The sequence below is a fragment of the Homarus americanus genome, unplaced genomic scaffold (genome assembly GCF_018991925.1).
Source record: "Homarus americanus isolate GMGI-L3 unplaced genomic scaffold, GMGI_Hamer_2.0 scaffold11407, whole genome shotgun sequence".
Classification (NCBI taxonomy): domain Eukaryota; kingdom Metazoa; phylum Arthropoda; class Malacostraca; order Decapoda; family Nephropidae; genus Homarus; species Homarus americanus.
This window is the reverse complement of record NW_024721983.1, coordinates 513,589-529,037: the sequence shown is the minus strand read 5'-3', so window position 1 is coordinate 529,037 and position 15,449 is coordinate 513,589. Positions and strand designations below refer to the sequence as shown.

Here is a 15,449-nt window from a genome sequence, read left to right as displayed (position 1 = left end):
ACTATTGGAGGATAGAGCTGTGTCCTATATTATTCAAATCAATGTAAAACAGAGGGAGTTCCAGAATACCTCCCTCAGGAACCTCGCTCACTTCAAGGTGACCTTCACAAGACTCGCTGCATCACCTCCACATTATAGTAGTGTCCCTGAGGCTGTCCTCACTAAAGGCACCCAGGTTCTGTTGTTACCACGGGAGGTCATTGCTACTACGAAGGGGTATAAATCATTACTACTGAAAGGGGGTTGATTAGGGAGGGAGGGAGGGAACCTAAGATCGTGACTTATTGCGGGGAGTAGTGTATGCTGGGTGAAGCCTCATCAGGGAGTCTCTGATGGAGATGGTTGCGACAGTCGAGTACCTTCATATACAAGTTACCGGTGACTTATACCTGAAGGCGAAACGATACAGGGGTGAAGTAAAGCCATACACATCTGGGGATTACTTTAAGATTACCTGAGAATTATACACCTCAGCTTATTTCACCTGAAGATTAACCACCCTAAACGCTAACTGGGGTATTTGGTTAGGTTAGTGTTAGTGCTAGGGCGGTTAATCTTCAGGTGAAATAAGCTAGGTTTTGTTAAATGCTGTAATTATATCAGAATTAAATGTTAACTAACTAAAAATGGAAATAATTTTAACGTCTTGGCGAGGGACTGGACAAGCGCAGGGCAGATTCGGCCATAAGAAGAAAAAATGAATAATCCTAATGAAGAGTCCTCGCGGAGCAGATATTTGACCCTGGCCTCGTGAAGTGAATAACAGTTACGAATAGTGTGTTGCTATGATGACTAACTTAAACTTCCTTTATACCTGTGCAAGATTAGGTTCGCGAGTAGTAGTGTGTGTAGCCCCGGGCCTCCTGCATTACCTTCTGCCATGATGATACACCCAGCAGATCATTAAACAAGTTCCACATCGTCATCCTTCCCCCAAAACTGGAAATAAACGTTCAAATCGGGTTAATGTTACGGTATTAGTAAAATATATTGAACAAAATCACTTCGTCTTGCCTTATTGCTATTGCTACAAGGAGGTAATATTAGTGTAAGGGAAGGAATATTGTTCGTGAAAATGTTTACTTGACAACGGGGTGTGAGGAGGTGAGTGACTCGAGTGAGGGCTGAGGGGTTGGTTGGGTCAGTGTGTGTCAGGTGGTGCTCCTTGCCTGACGTACTAAGAGTGCTCCAGGGTTTGTATTACTTTTGTAGTTTAACGCAGTCATACATTTAGCATTGATTGGTTTTTGATATTTCAACAGTTTTGTTAAAGTTTTACCGTGTGTTTGTGTTGATATAGTGTTTAGTGGTTAATCTAGTTTTTCTTGAGGCGGGGAGAGAAAATAAAAACCTGTTATTGCAGAACTAGTTTAGATACCTATAAAGCAGAGTCTCGATATTTTATTTGATTATTGGTATAATGTCCAAGTTTCGATGACGTTAGGATTGTGTTTCTTCAGACGAGCATTAAGGAGAGGAGCTGGTCAGTGTAATATGATCGGTAACACTGATCAGCGTACTTTCAAGTCCTAGATATCCGTAAGGTGTTGAATTATAGGAAATATTCATGAATCTTCTTATTTTGGGGGTGAAATATCCTCAATTACGTCTTTCTTATTTACTTACTTGTGAGTACTGGGTGGAGGCTATCTAGATCTTCCTCGAACTGTAGTGGTATATGACATCCTCGTCTGCCCAGTGTTTGTCTGCTCTTTTTGTTGTGGGTCAACACTCCCGGAGATTTCACAAGTTACCTTCAGCACTTGCCTGTGTGTAGTAAAAATACCGATTCTTTTTGTTTGTTTTTATACTTTCTTGTAAGTTTTTTATATGGATGCATTATTTTTTCAATCTCGTTAAATTTTTAGTTTTGGGTTAAATTGTTTATTAGTGGTGACGTCAGGTTTAGGAAAAGCAAAAACTTGAGAGAATGAATACTGATGAAGCTATTGATTTACTCCTTGAAGTAAGAGCCAAGAGTCGACTAAATTATCTCCTATCTCTTCCTCTCTCTGTTTCACGTATAACCTTCATAGCTGTCTTTTATATACTTACAAGAGAGAACTGTGTATTGAAATATATATTACTTTACTGGATAAGGTCAAGGAGGAGCAGAAATCAAGTGACTCAGAGCAGGTAGTTGTTGAGGACGAGTATTGTTCCTACAGTGTCCGGTAACTGTACCAGGGTCACACCACAGCTACAGTGACAGAGGGCTGACCGCGTCTTCACCTCCGTCATGTTGGCTGGTAAGAGAGATGGTGGTGGTGGTGGGGCTCCAGGGTCTTGCTGCCTCCTGCTGCTGCTGCTGGTGACAGGGCCACTATATACCTCGGCCTTCCGCAGGTTGAGAGATGAACTCCCCACTCTGTTACCTCTTAATACGGTCAGTGTTGTGTGTGTGTATGTGTGTCTTTTCATTCTACTTCTAACATTGAAAGATATATAAAATTTTCATTTTGAATTAAACATACTGCAAAAGTTGAATGATAAAATTACCCTTCGTTTACCTGTCAACCATTCTTAACAATATGCACTAAAATAATCTTTACATTTCCGTCGGTGTGAATTTTGTTGAGGTTAAAATACCTCAAAAAATTCACACCGACTGCAACATACACATCCCTGATTTTTATTATGTATCATTACCAATACTCAGTTGGAGGGACAAGATAACCAAGAGCACTTTATGACGACACTTACCAGCACGCAGCAGCACACGACAGGGCCCAAGACTCCTGTACCGACGACACCAATCGAGGTGAGCCAAGAGATGTCCGCGGAGGAACCAGGCCCAGACACTCCTCTCCCGCGCTCCGTCAGGCCTCTCCACTACCTCGTCAGATTACAGCCCTTCCTCAACGGCAACTTCAGCGTCCATGGTTTTGTGGAAGTGGAGGTGGAGGCTCTAGAGTCCACCACCAACATCACCCTCCACCTGGCTGATCTCCGGGTCATCGTTAACTCTGTCAAGGTACAGTAGGCGGAGGATAGTGTTAGGAATATCAGGTCACGTGAACATCAGGCATCCCAGTTTATTTCTTCTAATAATTAAACAACCAAACGTTAATCTAACCAAACGTTAACCTACCCGAACACTAGCCTACCCAAATGCTAACCTAATCAGACCTAACCTAAACTAACCTGACCTGACCTAACCTAACCTTGGCATAAGAGTTTAGTAGCCACAACGACCAATAATCCTACATGCTTCACTTAGCTCTTAAGCAAAAGAATGACTGTGATTGAGAAATAAATGTAGCCGCTCGTCGGGCGATTGTGGAATAATGAGACCCGTAACGTTGAACGCGATTTTTCTTTATTCGGTCAAAACCTGTTGAATACAAAAGTGCAAATGAGTTGGTTAAATCACTTGTAAGTTTCACAGGGAAGCTCCCCGATACATTATTAACAACTACATAGGGTATCCATTAGTGTAGAGTGGGGTGTTAAACCATAGAGCACTTACGTGTTGCGGATCTAGGGTAGGACTGGTTAGCCACCTGGACGGCTAGAGACTGTCTTCTGAACCCCACAGAGGGAGCGGGCTAGCCAGCCACAAGGAGCCATCTGTTTCTCATTTAACACCTCAGCAAAGTTCGTTGTAAACAATCTCTCTCTCTCTCTCTCTCTCTCTCTCTCTCTCTCTCTCTCTCTCTCTCTCTCTCTAGTTTATCCTATTGTGGCGGTAGCAAATGCTCAGCCCATTTTCTATCAATAACTTCCTCCATTTTTCACAGCTACCTCCACAACCTCCTTACCATCACCCACACTGATTAAAGCCCTTCTTCCTGGCAGCTGGTGGCGGTGGGGGAAGTGGAGGACGGACACTCAGCCCCCACCATTACCCACTTCACAGGTCATAGCGGCGTCCACACCTTCACTGCTCACCTGACGAAGCCACTGAACCCTGGCAGAAGGTATCGCTATTCCATGAACTTCTATTCTAATCTCAAGAACACGGACAAAGGCTTCTATAGTGTCAAGTACAAGGACGAAGATGGTGGTGAGAGGTGAGTTGGTGATGATGATGGTGATACTTTTGTTGTGGTGAACTTTTGTTGTGGTGAACTTGCGTGGTGATCAAAGATAGCCTTATAAAAGTGTGTTCTTAAATTTACCTTTTTCTCTAGGAGTCTGGCGATCACTAAGTTCCCGCCCTCGTACGCCAGACGAGCCTTCCCCTGCTTCGACGAACCTCATCTGAAGGCGACCTTTGACATCCAGCTTGCCAGAGAGAACAACATGACTAGCGTCTCCCTCATGCCCCTGGTGGACACTTCTCCCTTGTGAGCTGTTGGTTATGTTCTGAGAGAGAGAGAGAGATTAAGCTTTGATAGGTTTTCTAGAGCTTTGTTATGTCTTATTAAAGCTTTGTTAGGTTTTAGTGTTGAGAGATCGTCATTAACCTAGTGAAAGTTACTGAGCTTTCATGGATTTTATTAAAGCTCTCTTAAATTTTAATGTGGAGATAAGATTATTAAGTTTTGTTTTAATTATTAACGTGCAGAAATTAACGTTCTTCTCACCACACAGGGAGGGTCAGGAGGGGTGGGTGGTGGACAGCTTCCTGACGACTCCTCACATACCCACTCACTCCCTCGCCTTCGCCGTCTCCTCCCTCGCCCCCGCCCGGAACACCTCATTAAGTGGCCTACCAATCACAGGTGAGAAAGTACAATAAATTAACATTATTAGAGTTCTGTTTATATTACTTGTTGTAGTGGTCTATGGCATAATAGTAAAATAAATTATCAGATGAGTGTCTGACTTTTCCTGTCTGATCCTTGTCGTCGCAGTGTGGGCGAGGCAAGGCGTTCTCCAGCACACTACCTTCCTGCAAGAGTTCACCCCGCGTTTCCTCACCTTCTTCGAGCAGTATTTCAACGTGTCTTACCCACTCACCAAGCTGGATGTGGTCATCGTCCCCGGGAATGAAACTCAGGCGATCTCCAGTCCAGGGCTAATTGTCATCTACCAGTAAGTATTGTTGATACCGGTTCTAGATTTCTTAAAGATGTCCACTACAATTAAATGTCCTATAACTCCCAGATGTTCACAGGATACACACACACACACACACACACACACACACACACACGTATACATGCACGATACATACATGTACACCCACTAAAAATTATTCGGCACCCTTACGGCGTGATAGAATATGACACAGGTGCCGAATAATTTTTTTGTGGATGTACTGTACATATCACATGTTTTCTCCGAAATTTAATGCCCTATAACTTTCGGGTGTCCATAGGGAGGCAGCGGGGATGTACGACGCGTCATCCTCAACGTCGTCCCACAAACAGCATGTGGCGGAGGTGCTGGCCCACGAGGTATCTCACCAATGGCTGGGCAACCTGGTCACGCCGAAGACATGGTCACACATATGGCTCTATGAGGGCCTCGCCTCCTACCTGGACAACGTGGCTGTCTCCAGTGTAAGTCCTGTTCTGTGGTGCTCTGAGATACACGGTGATAATACTTAGCCTGACTGAGGTAGTGGGGAAGCAGGTTGTGATTTAGACTAATTGGATGCCTAATATTTGTTTTGTTTATGGTTCATATTCCCCGCCCCTTCTGTATGTATCAACGCTCAAAACTGGAAAATTTTAAATGTTAATCTACACGTCGATACAGTTTCCACGTGACTCGCCTCTCCACATTAGTCTCGCTTTGTACTCCATATCTTCCTTCTTCGTTTATCATCCTTTCAACACCTTCTTCTCTTCCTTCTTTGCTTCTCATTCCTTCATTTCTTACCCCTTATCTCCTCCTCTTCATCTTACAGGTGGAGTCATCATGGAGTCTAAATAACGATCAGGTCAAGGACCTCCAAAAAGCTCTACATAAGGACAGTCTCTCCTCCTCCTTCCCGCTCTACATGCCCGCCTTAAACTCTGAGGACATAGTGGACTTCCTCCTCAATCTCGTCTTCCAGAAAGGCGAGTGTTGGTGGTATCCTAATTGAGGTCACCTGAAGATTAAGAATGTAACCTAACCAAACCTAACATAACCTAACCAAACCAAACATCATCTAACCTAATGTAATGTAATCTAACCTAACCTGTTAATGATGGTGGTTTAACTTGTTATGGCTAATAAACCTTCAAAGCTTAAAACATATAGAGATTACACTTAAGACCCTCTTCTTATTCTTCAACACGTTGTTATGAGGTCATGTTTACTCTCTCTGTCGCTCTCTCTCAGGTTCCTCTGTTGTCCGGATGTTGCGTCACTGCCTCTCAGAAAAGACCTTCAGAACAGGCCTCACAAACTTCATCCAGAGACAGTAAGATATTGTAGATGGTCATCCCTATACATACGTGTGTGTGTGTGTGTGTGTGTCTGTCTATCTGTGTCTATTCTAACTTTTCTAAGTCTACGTAGGCAATTTCAACCAACAAGAACTGTACTGTAGGTGTGGGTTTTGAAGGTGAAATCCAAAGTATAATTGTGCCAAGTCAACCCACTTCGAGTTGAAAATTCGTCCTTCACCGCGCATGACGTCATCTGGCCGGCAACCCGGGCGGTGGTCCTGGGTGGGACCTCTGTTACCAGCTGGCCGTCATGGTGCGAATGTCTGTGACAATGCCTGATAAATGCTCCGTATCTGGATGCATATCAAATTACAGACTACCCTCTGTACATGATAAAAGTTCGTGATTTCATCGATTTCCAAAGGATGAAAAAAGAGGATTTTATTGTGCATGCAGCAAATATATAAGGTGCAACAGGAGGAAGGGCAATACCTGAGAGCCATTAGAAGGCTTAAATTTAAATTCCCTAAAGTCTAAAGTTCAGCGAGGCAACCGGAGAGATAAGTACCTATATGTTGTTTGAAACTGTTGTATAATCTAGTCATGCCTATGATTACGTAATCGCTTTTACAGTGATACTGGCAGCAAAGTCATAAGAGTATAAATAATAATAAAGAGAGGAAGAAGAAGAGTGTTAATAATAGTAAGAAGAAGAAGAAGAATAGGAATATCATAAAAATAATGATTACATGAGAAGTTCAAGTGGCTAGCTGAAATATAGTGTGCCAGGGGATGAGAAAATCAGGATATATGGCCACACCGCCCCGTTAAGTACAGTACTGCGGTGTCCCTCAGGATTCATTTAGTTTAAATCTCGGGTTGAAACACGACGACCCTCTTTAAGGGAAGATGTTTAATAATACGGGCGTGAGACACACGTGGTTAGAGTTGTTGTTTTGGTTGGCAGTAAGTACGATACCGCAGAGCAGGACGACCTATGGCGGCACCTGACGACGGCGGCCCACCAGGACGACACGCTGCCTCAAGACCTCACTGTTAAGACCATCATGGACACCTGGACGCTGCAGATGGGCTACCCCGTCATCAAGGTGGAGAGGAGCCCAGACGGTACCTCGGCCACTGTCTCTCAGGTGAGATAATGTCAGAATATAGCAGCAAATACTCAGCATACACTGTCACATGGCAGTAACCAAATTTAAAGAAAACTCGTTTCAAAAAATGTCAACATCAACACATTCAAAATTAAGTGATACAATATAACAATTAGCTCATCTGGTCATTAACATTTTTTTTTATTCAGGAGAGCTTCCGATTATCTCAAAGTGAAGCTTCTAACAAGTGGTGGGTGCCGCTGACGTACACAGTGGGCGACGACCCCAATTTCAACGAGACCCGGGCCAAGGTGTGGATGAAGGACTCTGAGACACACATCACCATCCCGTCCCTGCCCACCAAGGACCAGTGGGTCATCTTCAACCTGCAGGAGACGGGTTACTACAGAGTCAACTACGACCAAGACAACTGGAACCTGTTGATCCAGCAGCTCCTCACCGACCACCGAGTCATCAACACCATCAACAGAGCTCAGATCATCGACGATGCCATGAACCTCGCTGGAGCAGGTGGGTCTGCACTAAACTTTCATCGAGTGTATGGCTAACCGAGACCTGTGACCAGTTTTTGGCTCTTTTTTTTTCGTTGTCTAATTCTCGTGATACTTTCAGGGAAGTTGTCTTACGAGACGGCGCTGAATGTGACAAAGTATCTGACGAAGGAGAAAGACGCGAAGGTGTGGGACGTAGTGCTAACCAGCCTCGACCACCTCAACACTATGCTGGCCAACACTGCTGCTTATGGCGGCTTCAAGGTGAGGCTGACCTAAATAGTGTACGTACATACAGATGCACGAACGCGCACACACACACACACACACACACACACACACACACACACACTCATCAAAACTGTGAAATCAAAGCACCTACAGTTTTTATACAGTTAAGTGTCAGGATGTAGAACCACTAGTTAACAATTGATGTTGTACGCAAGAATTCCAAGGAATACTCAAGCTAATAGTTACGTAGTGTGTTAACAATAAAGTTCCTCTAATGAAGGTTACTTAGATGTAAGTAGCACGTGTGAGATCATTGAGATTTGCGCGGAGAAGCAGGAAAGTTCCATACAGTCGAGTAATAGAGGAAGAGGTAGACAGCCTCGTGGCGGTGACACTCGTCTCACATGAGGTTCACACACTGTCAACAGCCCAACTAGACAGATTTACCATATATTTTTAGGCAACTTAGTTGTATCGAGACACTGACATGTTAGAAAGAATATCTCCTAATTTTTAAAAGCTGCTTTCTGGTGAAAAACAAAACAGACTTTAATACACTATAAGTGACAACGAGGGACTCCACTAACAACGATGATGCTAACGTCTACAGAAGTACTGGTTGTCTGTGATAACGCCGGTGTACGAGAAGCTCAGTGCAGCGGGTAAGGTTCCCAACAGCCCGTGGTGCTACGAGGTGGTGAAGTGGGCCTGTTACTTCGGCCACCCACGCTGTGTTCAGGACTCCCAGACACTTTACAGGCAGTTTATGGAAAAACCCAACGCCACCAGGTGAGGACCAGCTAACTCATGTAGATTAAACAACAGTTTTCATCCATCAATCAGGTTTGGTAAAGAGGTATTGTCCTCACCTACCACAATGGGTGTATTAACCGGAAATACTCCGCTACTAACTCTTATGTACTAGTTAGTGCTGTGTATTCGACTAACCGCTACAAATGACTTATAGTTAGGGTGAAGGACGACAGACGTGTACTTTAAGATTACGGACAAGCGGACATGCTTGATATGTTGTTCTCTAGGATCTAATGCAAACTTCTCAAAAACAAATCCTAACTTTCATTCCTTCATTTCTCTTACTTGTCGTGGAATCTGTGGCAGCCTGGCTCCTGAAGGTATGCTGGAGGTTGTGTACTGCACAGCTATAGCCCACGGAGGGGAGGAGGAGTGGCAGTTCGGGTGGACACAGTACCTCACTAGTGACGACGACCACCAAAAGGACCAACTCCTGAAGGGCCTCGCCTGCACCAAGGAATCCTGGATGAAAAACAGGTAAGTGTTGATGTGGGTTACCTGGGTGTTGGGGTGAGAGGTTAGGTTATGGTGTGCGTATATATGCTTGTGTGTGTTTTTTCATGTATGTGTCAGTTGCCTACTTCGACACCTCACCCTCCAGTAGCCACCCTATTACAACCAATCTCCTGACCCTCCTTCAGGTACTTGGATATGGCCTTCACCCCCGGCGTGAACATCAGGAACCATGACACTTTCCAGGTGTTTAGTTCGGTGGCAGCACAGGTGGAGGGGCCGCCCTTGGCCTGGGAGTTCATTCTGCAGAACTGGGAGAACGTTACTGCCATGTGAGTCTCGTGTCGCTTCCTGCCTCTATATGTAAATGAATGACTACGAATGGGGGAAGTGTGTCTGCTTTTGTTTCTGGTCATCTTGTACTGTGGCGGGAAAGGCCTTGAAACAATTTAGTCCTTCGTTTTCTATTTGGCCATAACTTCTGCCACCCGAGTTTTCGCTTGTGCAAAAATGTTTTGAAAAATTGAGATATTTCCCCCATTTTCACGCCATTTTAACAGTAATTAAAGTCCTTAGCCCTTTGAAGACAACAGTATGATGGTTTAACCCTTTAATGAAGGTAATGAAATTACATGAAGATGGTTGTTTAACACTTAAAAGAATGATGGAGAGAATAAAAGGGTTAAACTGTCATACTTTTATATTCTTGTCACCAATAACTTCCCACCATAATAATGTAATTCTTGCAAGGTTCGGCACGGAAGACTCCTTAGTCGACGTCATCGTGAGAACTGCCAGTAAACCTTTCAACACCCAGTACCAGCTGGCCGAGGTAAGGACCCACCCTCCTGTGCATCTCCTGCTGAGGTCTTACTCGAGTCGGTTAATATTCAGTAGTGACCATTCACAGAGATTTATATTGAGTCTTATATAGGGAGATCGAGCATAAAAAACTAAGCATATTTTATTCGATAGCGTTTCCGACAGAAAATTATAGTTTGCGTTATTTTCACATTTCTCTATATTTTATTTTATTTTTTTTTATGGTTTCCCCCTCGTGTAACGAGGATGGTCGGCCGTAGGGCCACCAAGGCGTGAATTTTTTTAAGTGTAGAAGCTGTCGCCAACACAACAACCACACCCTGAGTTAACGGGCTGCATAACCCAGTGTCAAGGAATAATCCGAGAAGACCGGACAACTCGACTTCTGCACTGACTTAACCATTACCCCGGAACACGATCGGCAAGTCGATTAACATCCAGGTTCCTAATTACTGCTGGGTAGACAGAGGCAAATGGTGCAAAGAAACTTGCCCATAGTTTCACCCTGCCCGGGGATCGAACCTGGGTCTGCTCGCTTGCGAGGCGAGCATTTAAAGTACAATCTAATTCAGCCAATCAGCGGAAGTCTCGATGTCACATGAATTTGAATTAGTGGGAAGATGACTTCTATCTGTAATGATTGCTCGTTGGAAGACTGGCGCGTAATTCAACGAGTATTTAAGAAAGAAGCCGCAGCTGTCGACATCTTCAGGTCTCGTGGTGTTCTCCTTGGTTCAGTAAAGTGTCCAAGGTGTAATTCAGACTGACTGTATCGTCAAGGTCGCCACGCATGGTGTTGCAGTAAAAGACACTACCGCTTATATTTTGTTCGATACAGGTTCCAGGATCACCATAAAGATCATAGTAATTAGATTAGGTTAGGTTTACACACCGGGGAGTCCAGGGATGGGCTGAATAGGGGTTAAGTCAGGTCCTTCTGGTTTCTCTGGTTAATTTAAGTTAGACATGTATTGACATATTTGAGAGTCGTTTTTGCGTGTTTTACCCCACAATGTTGGTAATTGACGGGGGAGGGGGTCATGTCTCCGCTGGAAATGAAGGTCATATTCGTGAAAAAGTGATAAACAGTATACATTTTTTTTAAGTAATTTCCGTGAATGGTCAATCCGGAATACTTACCCTTGAGTCATCTCTGCATCTCTGTGTCTTTATGTCCCTAAGTGTCCATACCGTAAAACAGTCAGAATTACAGCATTACATTGTATATGGAAATAAACTAGTGCTAAATAAACTTACCCTGCCACACCTATATATCAGCGTCTATTAACCACGTGCCTGCAGCTGGAGGTGTTCCTGGAGGAGCATCAGGACCAGCCGAGTGTAGTGGAAGCGTCCAGGAAGGCCATTCAGCAGACTGCCAACAACGTGGTCTGGATGGACACCAACTACCACGTCATCTCCCAGTGGCTGCATGAACGAGGCTTCTCAACCAGGCTGCAGACACTCTAAGGTTGAAGCCATCACCTTTTGCCGTTTGAGCCAACAAGTGCTGCAACAGACGTGCAACCTTAACATATCAAGGATTATGACACATAGTGTATACTCTTCAAGATACATCGCTATTAAAAAAAACTCACTGACTTAGGTAATTAGGATAAAATAGTCTAAAAACACGACTAAAATAAAGTCTAGCAGAATTATACAAATAGAAAAATATGAAATACCTGTTTGACTGAAACGTCTTGCCTACACTCTTCCTAAGTACACTAAGTACAATGACAACCTACTGCCTACTAAGTACTCTTATTTAACACTCTTAATATGTTGCTTTAACTCAAGAATTCTATGACAATCCTTTGAGTACAATAACAATACAATAAGTACAAATTTGTACCCTCGTGAATTTCCGCGAAACATCTCACACATACACTACTGATGATCAAAGAAAATGACCATTGCTGGGCCTCTTGCAGGGGTGCCTAAGGTAAACTTGCTTTCAGCGGGAGTAGTTGGAACTTTCTAAAATACTCTTTGTTTATAGACGTTAAGATATGTTGAAGTTAGTTATAAGACTATTCTGTATTATCCATCAATTATTATAATAAGACTGCTAGTGTTATATTCTGCAGTCAGAATTATATTTATTCAGCCAGTATTATGCAAAATACAGGATTTTTAAAGCTATTTATTTACTTTATCCTCTTCGCCACCGATCGACCTGTTAGCGGTTTGGGCAGTAGGTCACGTTTTTGTTTCACTGTTAGCAAGTATTGGACCATGTACTGGCTCCTGAATGTATCTGTACCTGCTCCAGTGTTGGTCAAGTCTGGTCATGAAAGAGCTCACAGTCAAGGCTGGCACAACACTCTCTGGCAGATTGTACCAATAGCTCACAACCCTAACTCCAAAAAAGTTTGCCCTCACAATTTTCTGAATTTGTGGCTTCTTCAACCTTAAGCTGTGTTCTGTTAATGACTTTCATTTTAAATGTATAAAAAGATAGATATATTCAGTAAAATCATCATATAGGTTCACTGCAGGAACACACATCCTAAATTTCTTGTGTCACGTTTCAGGTATTCATGCGCTTCCATAATATGTTGTAAGGTTAGACCACACAGAGGATACTTTGGTGTTGTGAGGTCATAGCATGGATGTGTTGTTTATACTGTTGTGTCGTAAGGTCATAGCACAGATATAGGTTTATAATGAACTCCTGGATGGCTAATAAGCCGCAGGTAATCTAGACACAACCAGGCAGCTTCAGTGTTCCTTCCAGGTTCACGAAAGGTCTGTAATATGTATTGTAAGTGAAGCTTTAAGAATTAATGTAACAAACTGACTTAAGATAAAACACAAATTAATGTTCACAAATATCCTAATCATATACTGAGATTATCTTAACTATGTTTGTTCACTAACACAAGACATAATCAAGGTACATTATCACTTCCAAGAATTTCCCTATGTTAAATTTTATCTCATATCTGGTGTTAAGTGACAATCTGGATAAAGTAGAATCTCTGTCCTTTTTGTAGCTAATTATTTTCGTTATTCTTGTTGTTTTAGCTGCAGTCAAACACTTTTTAGCCCCTTCTTATATTCATTTACGAGAACAATTGGTAGTACGAACTCTTGAGAATCTGGAGAACCTCTGACCAATAAGATTAACTCAGCCACAGTCTCCCGCCCAAACTAATTTCACGGTTCTTGCGTTCCCACCGTCACCATTAATACTGAACATTACTCGAAATCTCTTATTAATTTATGTTCATTTTGCTTGATTTAAGGATGAACTTGACCATTATAGGACTGATTTAATATATCGTAATATCAATGACTTTAATCCGACATCTTGGATTAAAAAAATAAATATTTATCACGAATTAAATGTTCCATCTTAAAGATTTAATATTAGATTTAAGAAAACATTAATTACAAATCCATTACACTAAGGCGCTTATATATTTAATGTTGGAAATTCTAAACGCACCTTATATCAAACTCACTCACTCACTCTTGGTCACGCACTCTACCCTGCTGAAGTTTATGGCATATCTGTAAAAATTTATCGAATATATGATTTTTTTTTCATCCTCAAAGAGTATGGAGGAACGGAGGGGCGGTATCAGAAATTTCTATGCTTGTTCTCATAGATTTAAATATTTGTCTTGCGTGGATTTAGATAAACTATTCAGCCGATCTTTCGCTTTAAACCCTTGAGTGTAGGCTGTCAAAACCCCTTAAGTACAGTCAGTTAACTCATTAGGGTATCCCGATCCCTTGAGTGTGGTGACTTAACCCTTCTAATACTATGACCAACTCCCTGGAGTAACATGAGACGTATTTTGGGTCAAGTGATCAATGAGTCGGAACTATTGGCTTTGTTAAGTGAAGTAGAGCCTCACCCAGTGTCTAATTCTCAAGGCGATCATCCATTCGCTCTTCAGGAAACGCAAACTATCTTAAAATAGTACTAAACTTGATACTGGAGACATTAATTCCCTCAGACAATATGTGGAGAGAAACAGAATATTCCCCTGAGACATGAATATTAATGTTGCCGCCTTCCATCTGCGTCGAGGCTTTGATCTTGTTCTCTGGACCAGGAGCGGTAACCTCCTTTCATGGTGGCCAAAGCAGCACTGACGTAACGTCTGACGTTAAGTTTACGGTCGACGGGAGGAAAGCATTTGTGATTTGAGTCCTAGATACTGATTGTGCAAACCTGTCTTCTTATTTTTGTTTTTCTTTGCTTTCAATGCGTTTAATAATGAGTTTTTTTTAAGTTACACCCCCCCACACACAGCTCCTGATTTATGTAATGTACAGCCCTGTAAATGTATTGAACGTATATTATTATGTCTAAATCACATGTAAGTTTGTATATTTTGTGCCACCGGCTGCAACTCTATTAATGAACCGTTTATTATTATTATTATTATTATTATTATAATTATTATTATTATTATTATTATTAATATTATTATTACACTTGGGCCTCTGCTTTCCACCTCTCCCTCCTTCAGATCATTGCTTCTGCCACTCAATTTGCAAGCTGATCAATTCATTGACACCCACGTACACTCACACATCCACATACACACACCCACGTGCCTTCATCTCCCCTCACTCATTACTCTTTCCCCTTATGTCCCCTCACAGTCCCTCTTCATAACTTAACACAGCCCCTCGTGTCTTTGAGGCGCCCCTTCGTAGCCACCCAGGTAAACATCCCCTCATCAACTCGACCCAATTAACTCATTCCTGATCGTCCAACCTGACTCGTCACAGGTGTTGGTGAGGGGTATGGATTTTGGAGTCATTTCCCTCTCTCGCTCTCTCTCTCTCTCTTCATCATGGTAGAGTCCCTCGCTCACACTCTCCACGTATATAAACCGATAAAAACATTTGTGTACACCCTAGGAATAAATCAGAACCCCTCTAGTACCTACGATAACTTTCCACCCTAAACAGAAGTCAAGAAACTACCTAACTATCTACCCACTAAGTTAACACAAACAATAGATTTCGTTAGTGGAAAAAATCGCCACACAAATTAACAATAGGCAGAATAATAAAAAAAATAACAGGTATAGAAAATAATGGACAAAAACAATAATATGGTAAACAAAATGTCGATTCAACCCTCCCAGAAAGCCCTTAAAAGCTTCTTAACTCATCAAGCTGACTCACATAACCACAACACAGAAGCAATAAATGACGTCAACAACACCATGAGACTATTTCGTAACTAAAGGCGTTCATTTAATTCC

General features: G+C 42.5%; 1 protein-coding gene across 1 annotated transcript; it reads left to right on the top strand.

Annotated features, from left to right (window-relative positions):
• Window positions 1-1,121: 1,121 nt before the first annotated feature.
• On the top strand, window positions 1,122-12,353 carry LOC121861923 (aminopeptidase N-like). Its single transcript, XM_042359874.1, has 18 exons — window positions 1,122-1,193; window positions 2,169-2,386; window positions 2,660-2,974; window positions 3,799-4,013; window positions 4,134-4,289; window positions 4,537-4,667; window positions 4,800-4,980; window positions 5,267-5,450; window positions 5,801-5,954; window positions 6,220-6,301; window positions 7,237-7,420; window positions 7,591-7,912; window positions 8,015-8,157; window positions 8,735-8,913; window positions 9,244-9,414; window positions 9,579-9,722; window positions 10,141-10,222; window positions 11,515-12,353. The coding sequence occupies exons 2-18, from the start codon at window positions 2,240-2,242 to the stop codon at window positions 11,680-11,682; spliced, it is 2,958 nt and encodes a 985-aa protein (XP_042215808.1). The 5' UTR covers window positions 1,122-1,193; window positions 2,169-2,239; the 3' UTR covers window positions 11,683-12,353.
• Window positions 12,354-15,449: the final 3,096 nt, after the last annotated feature.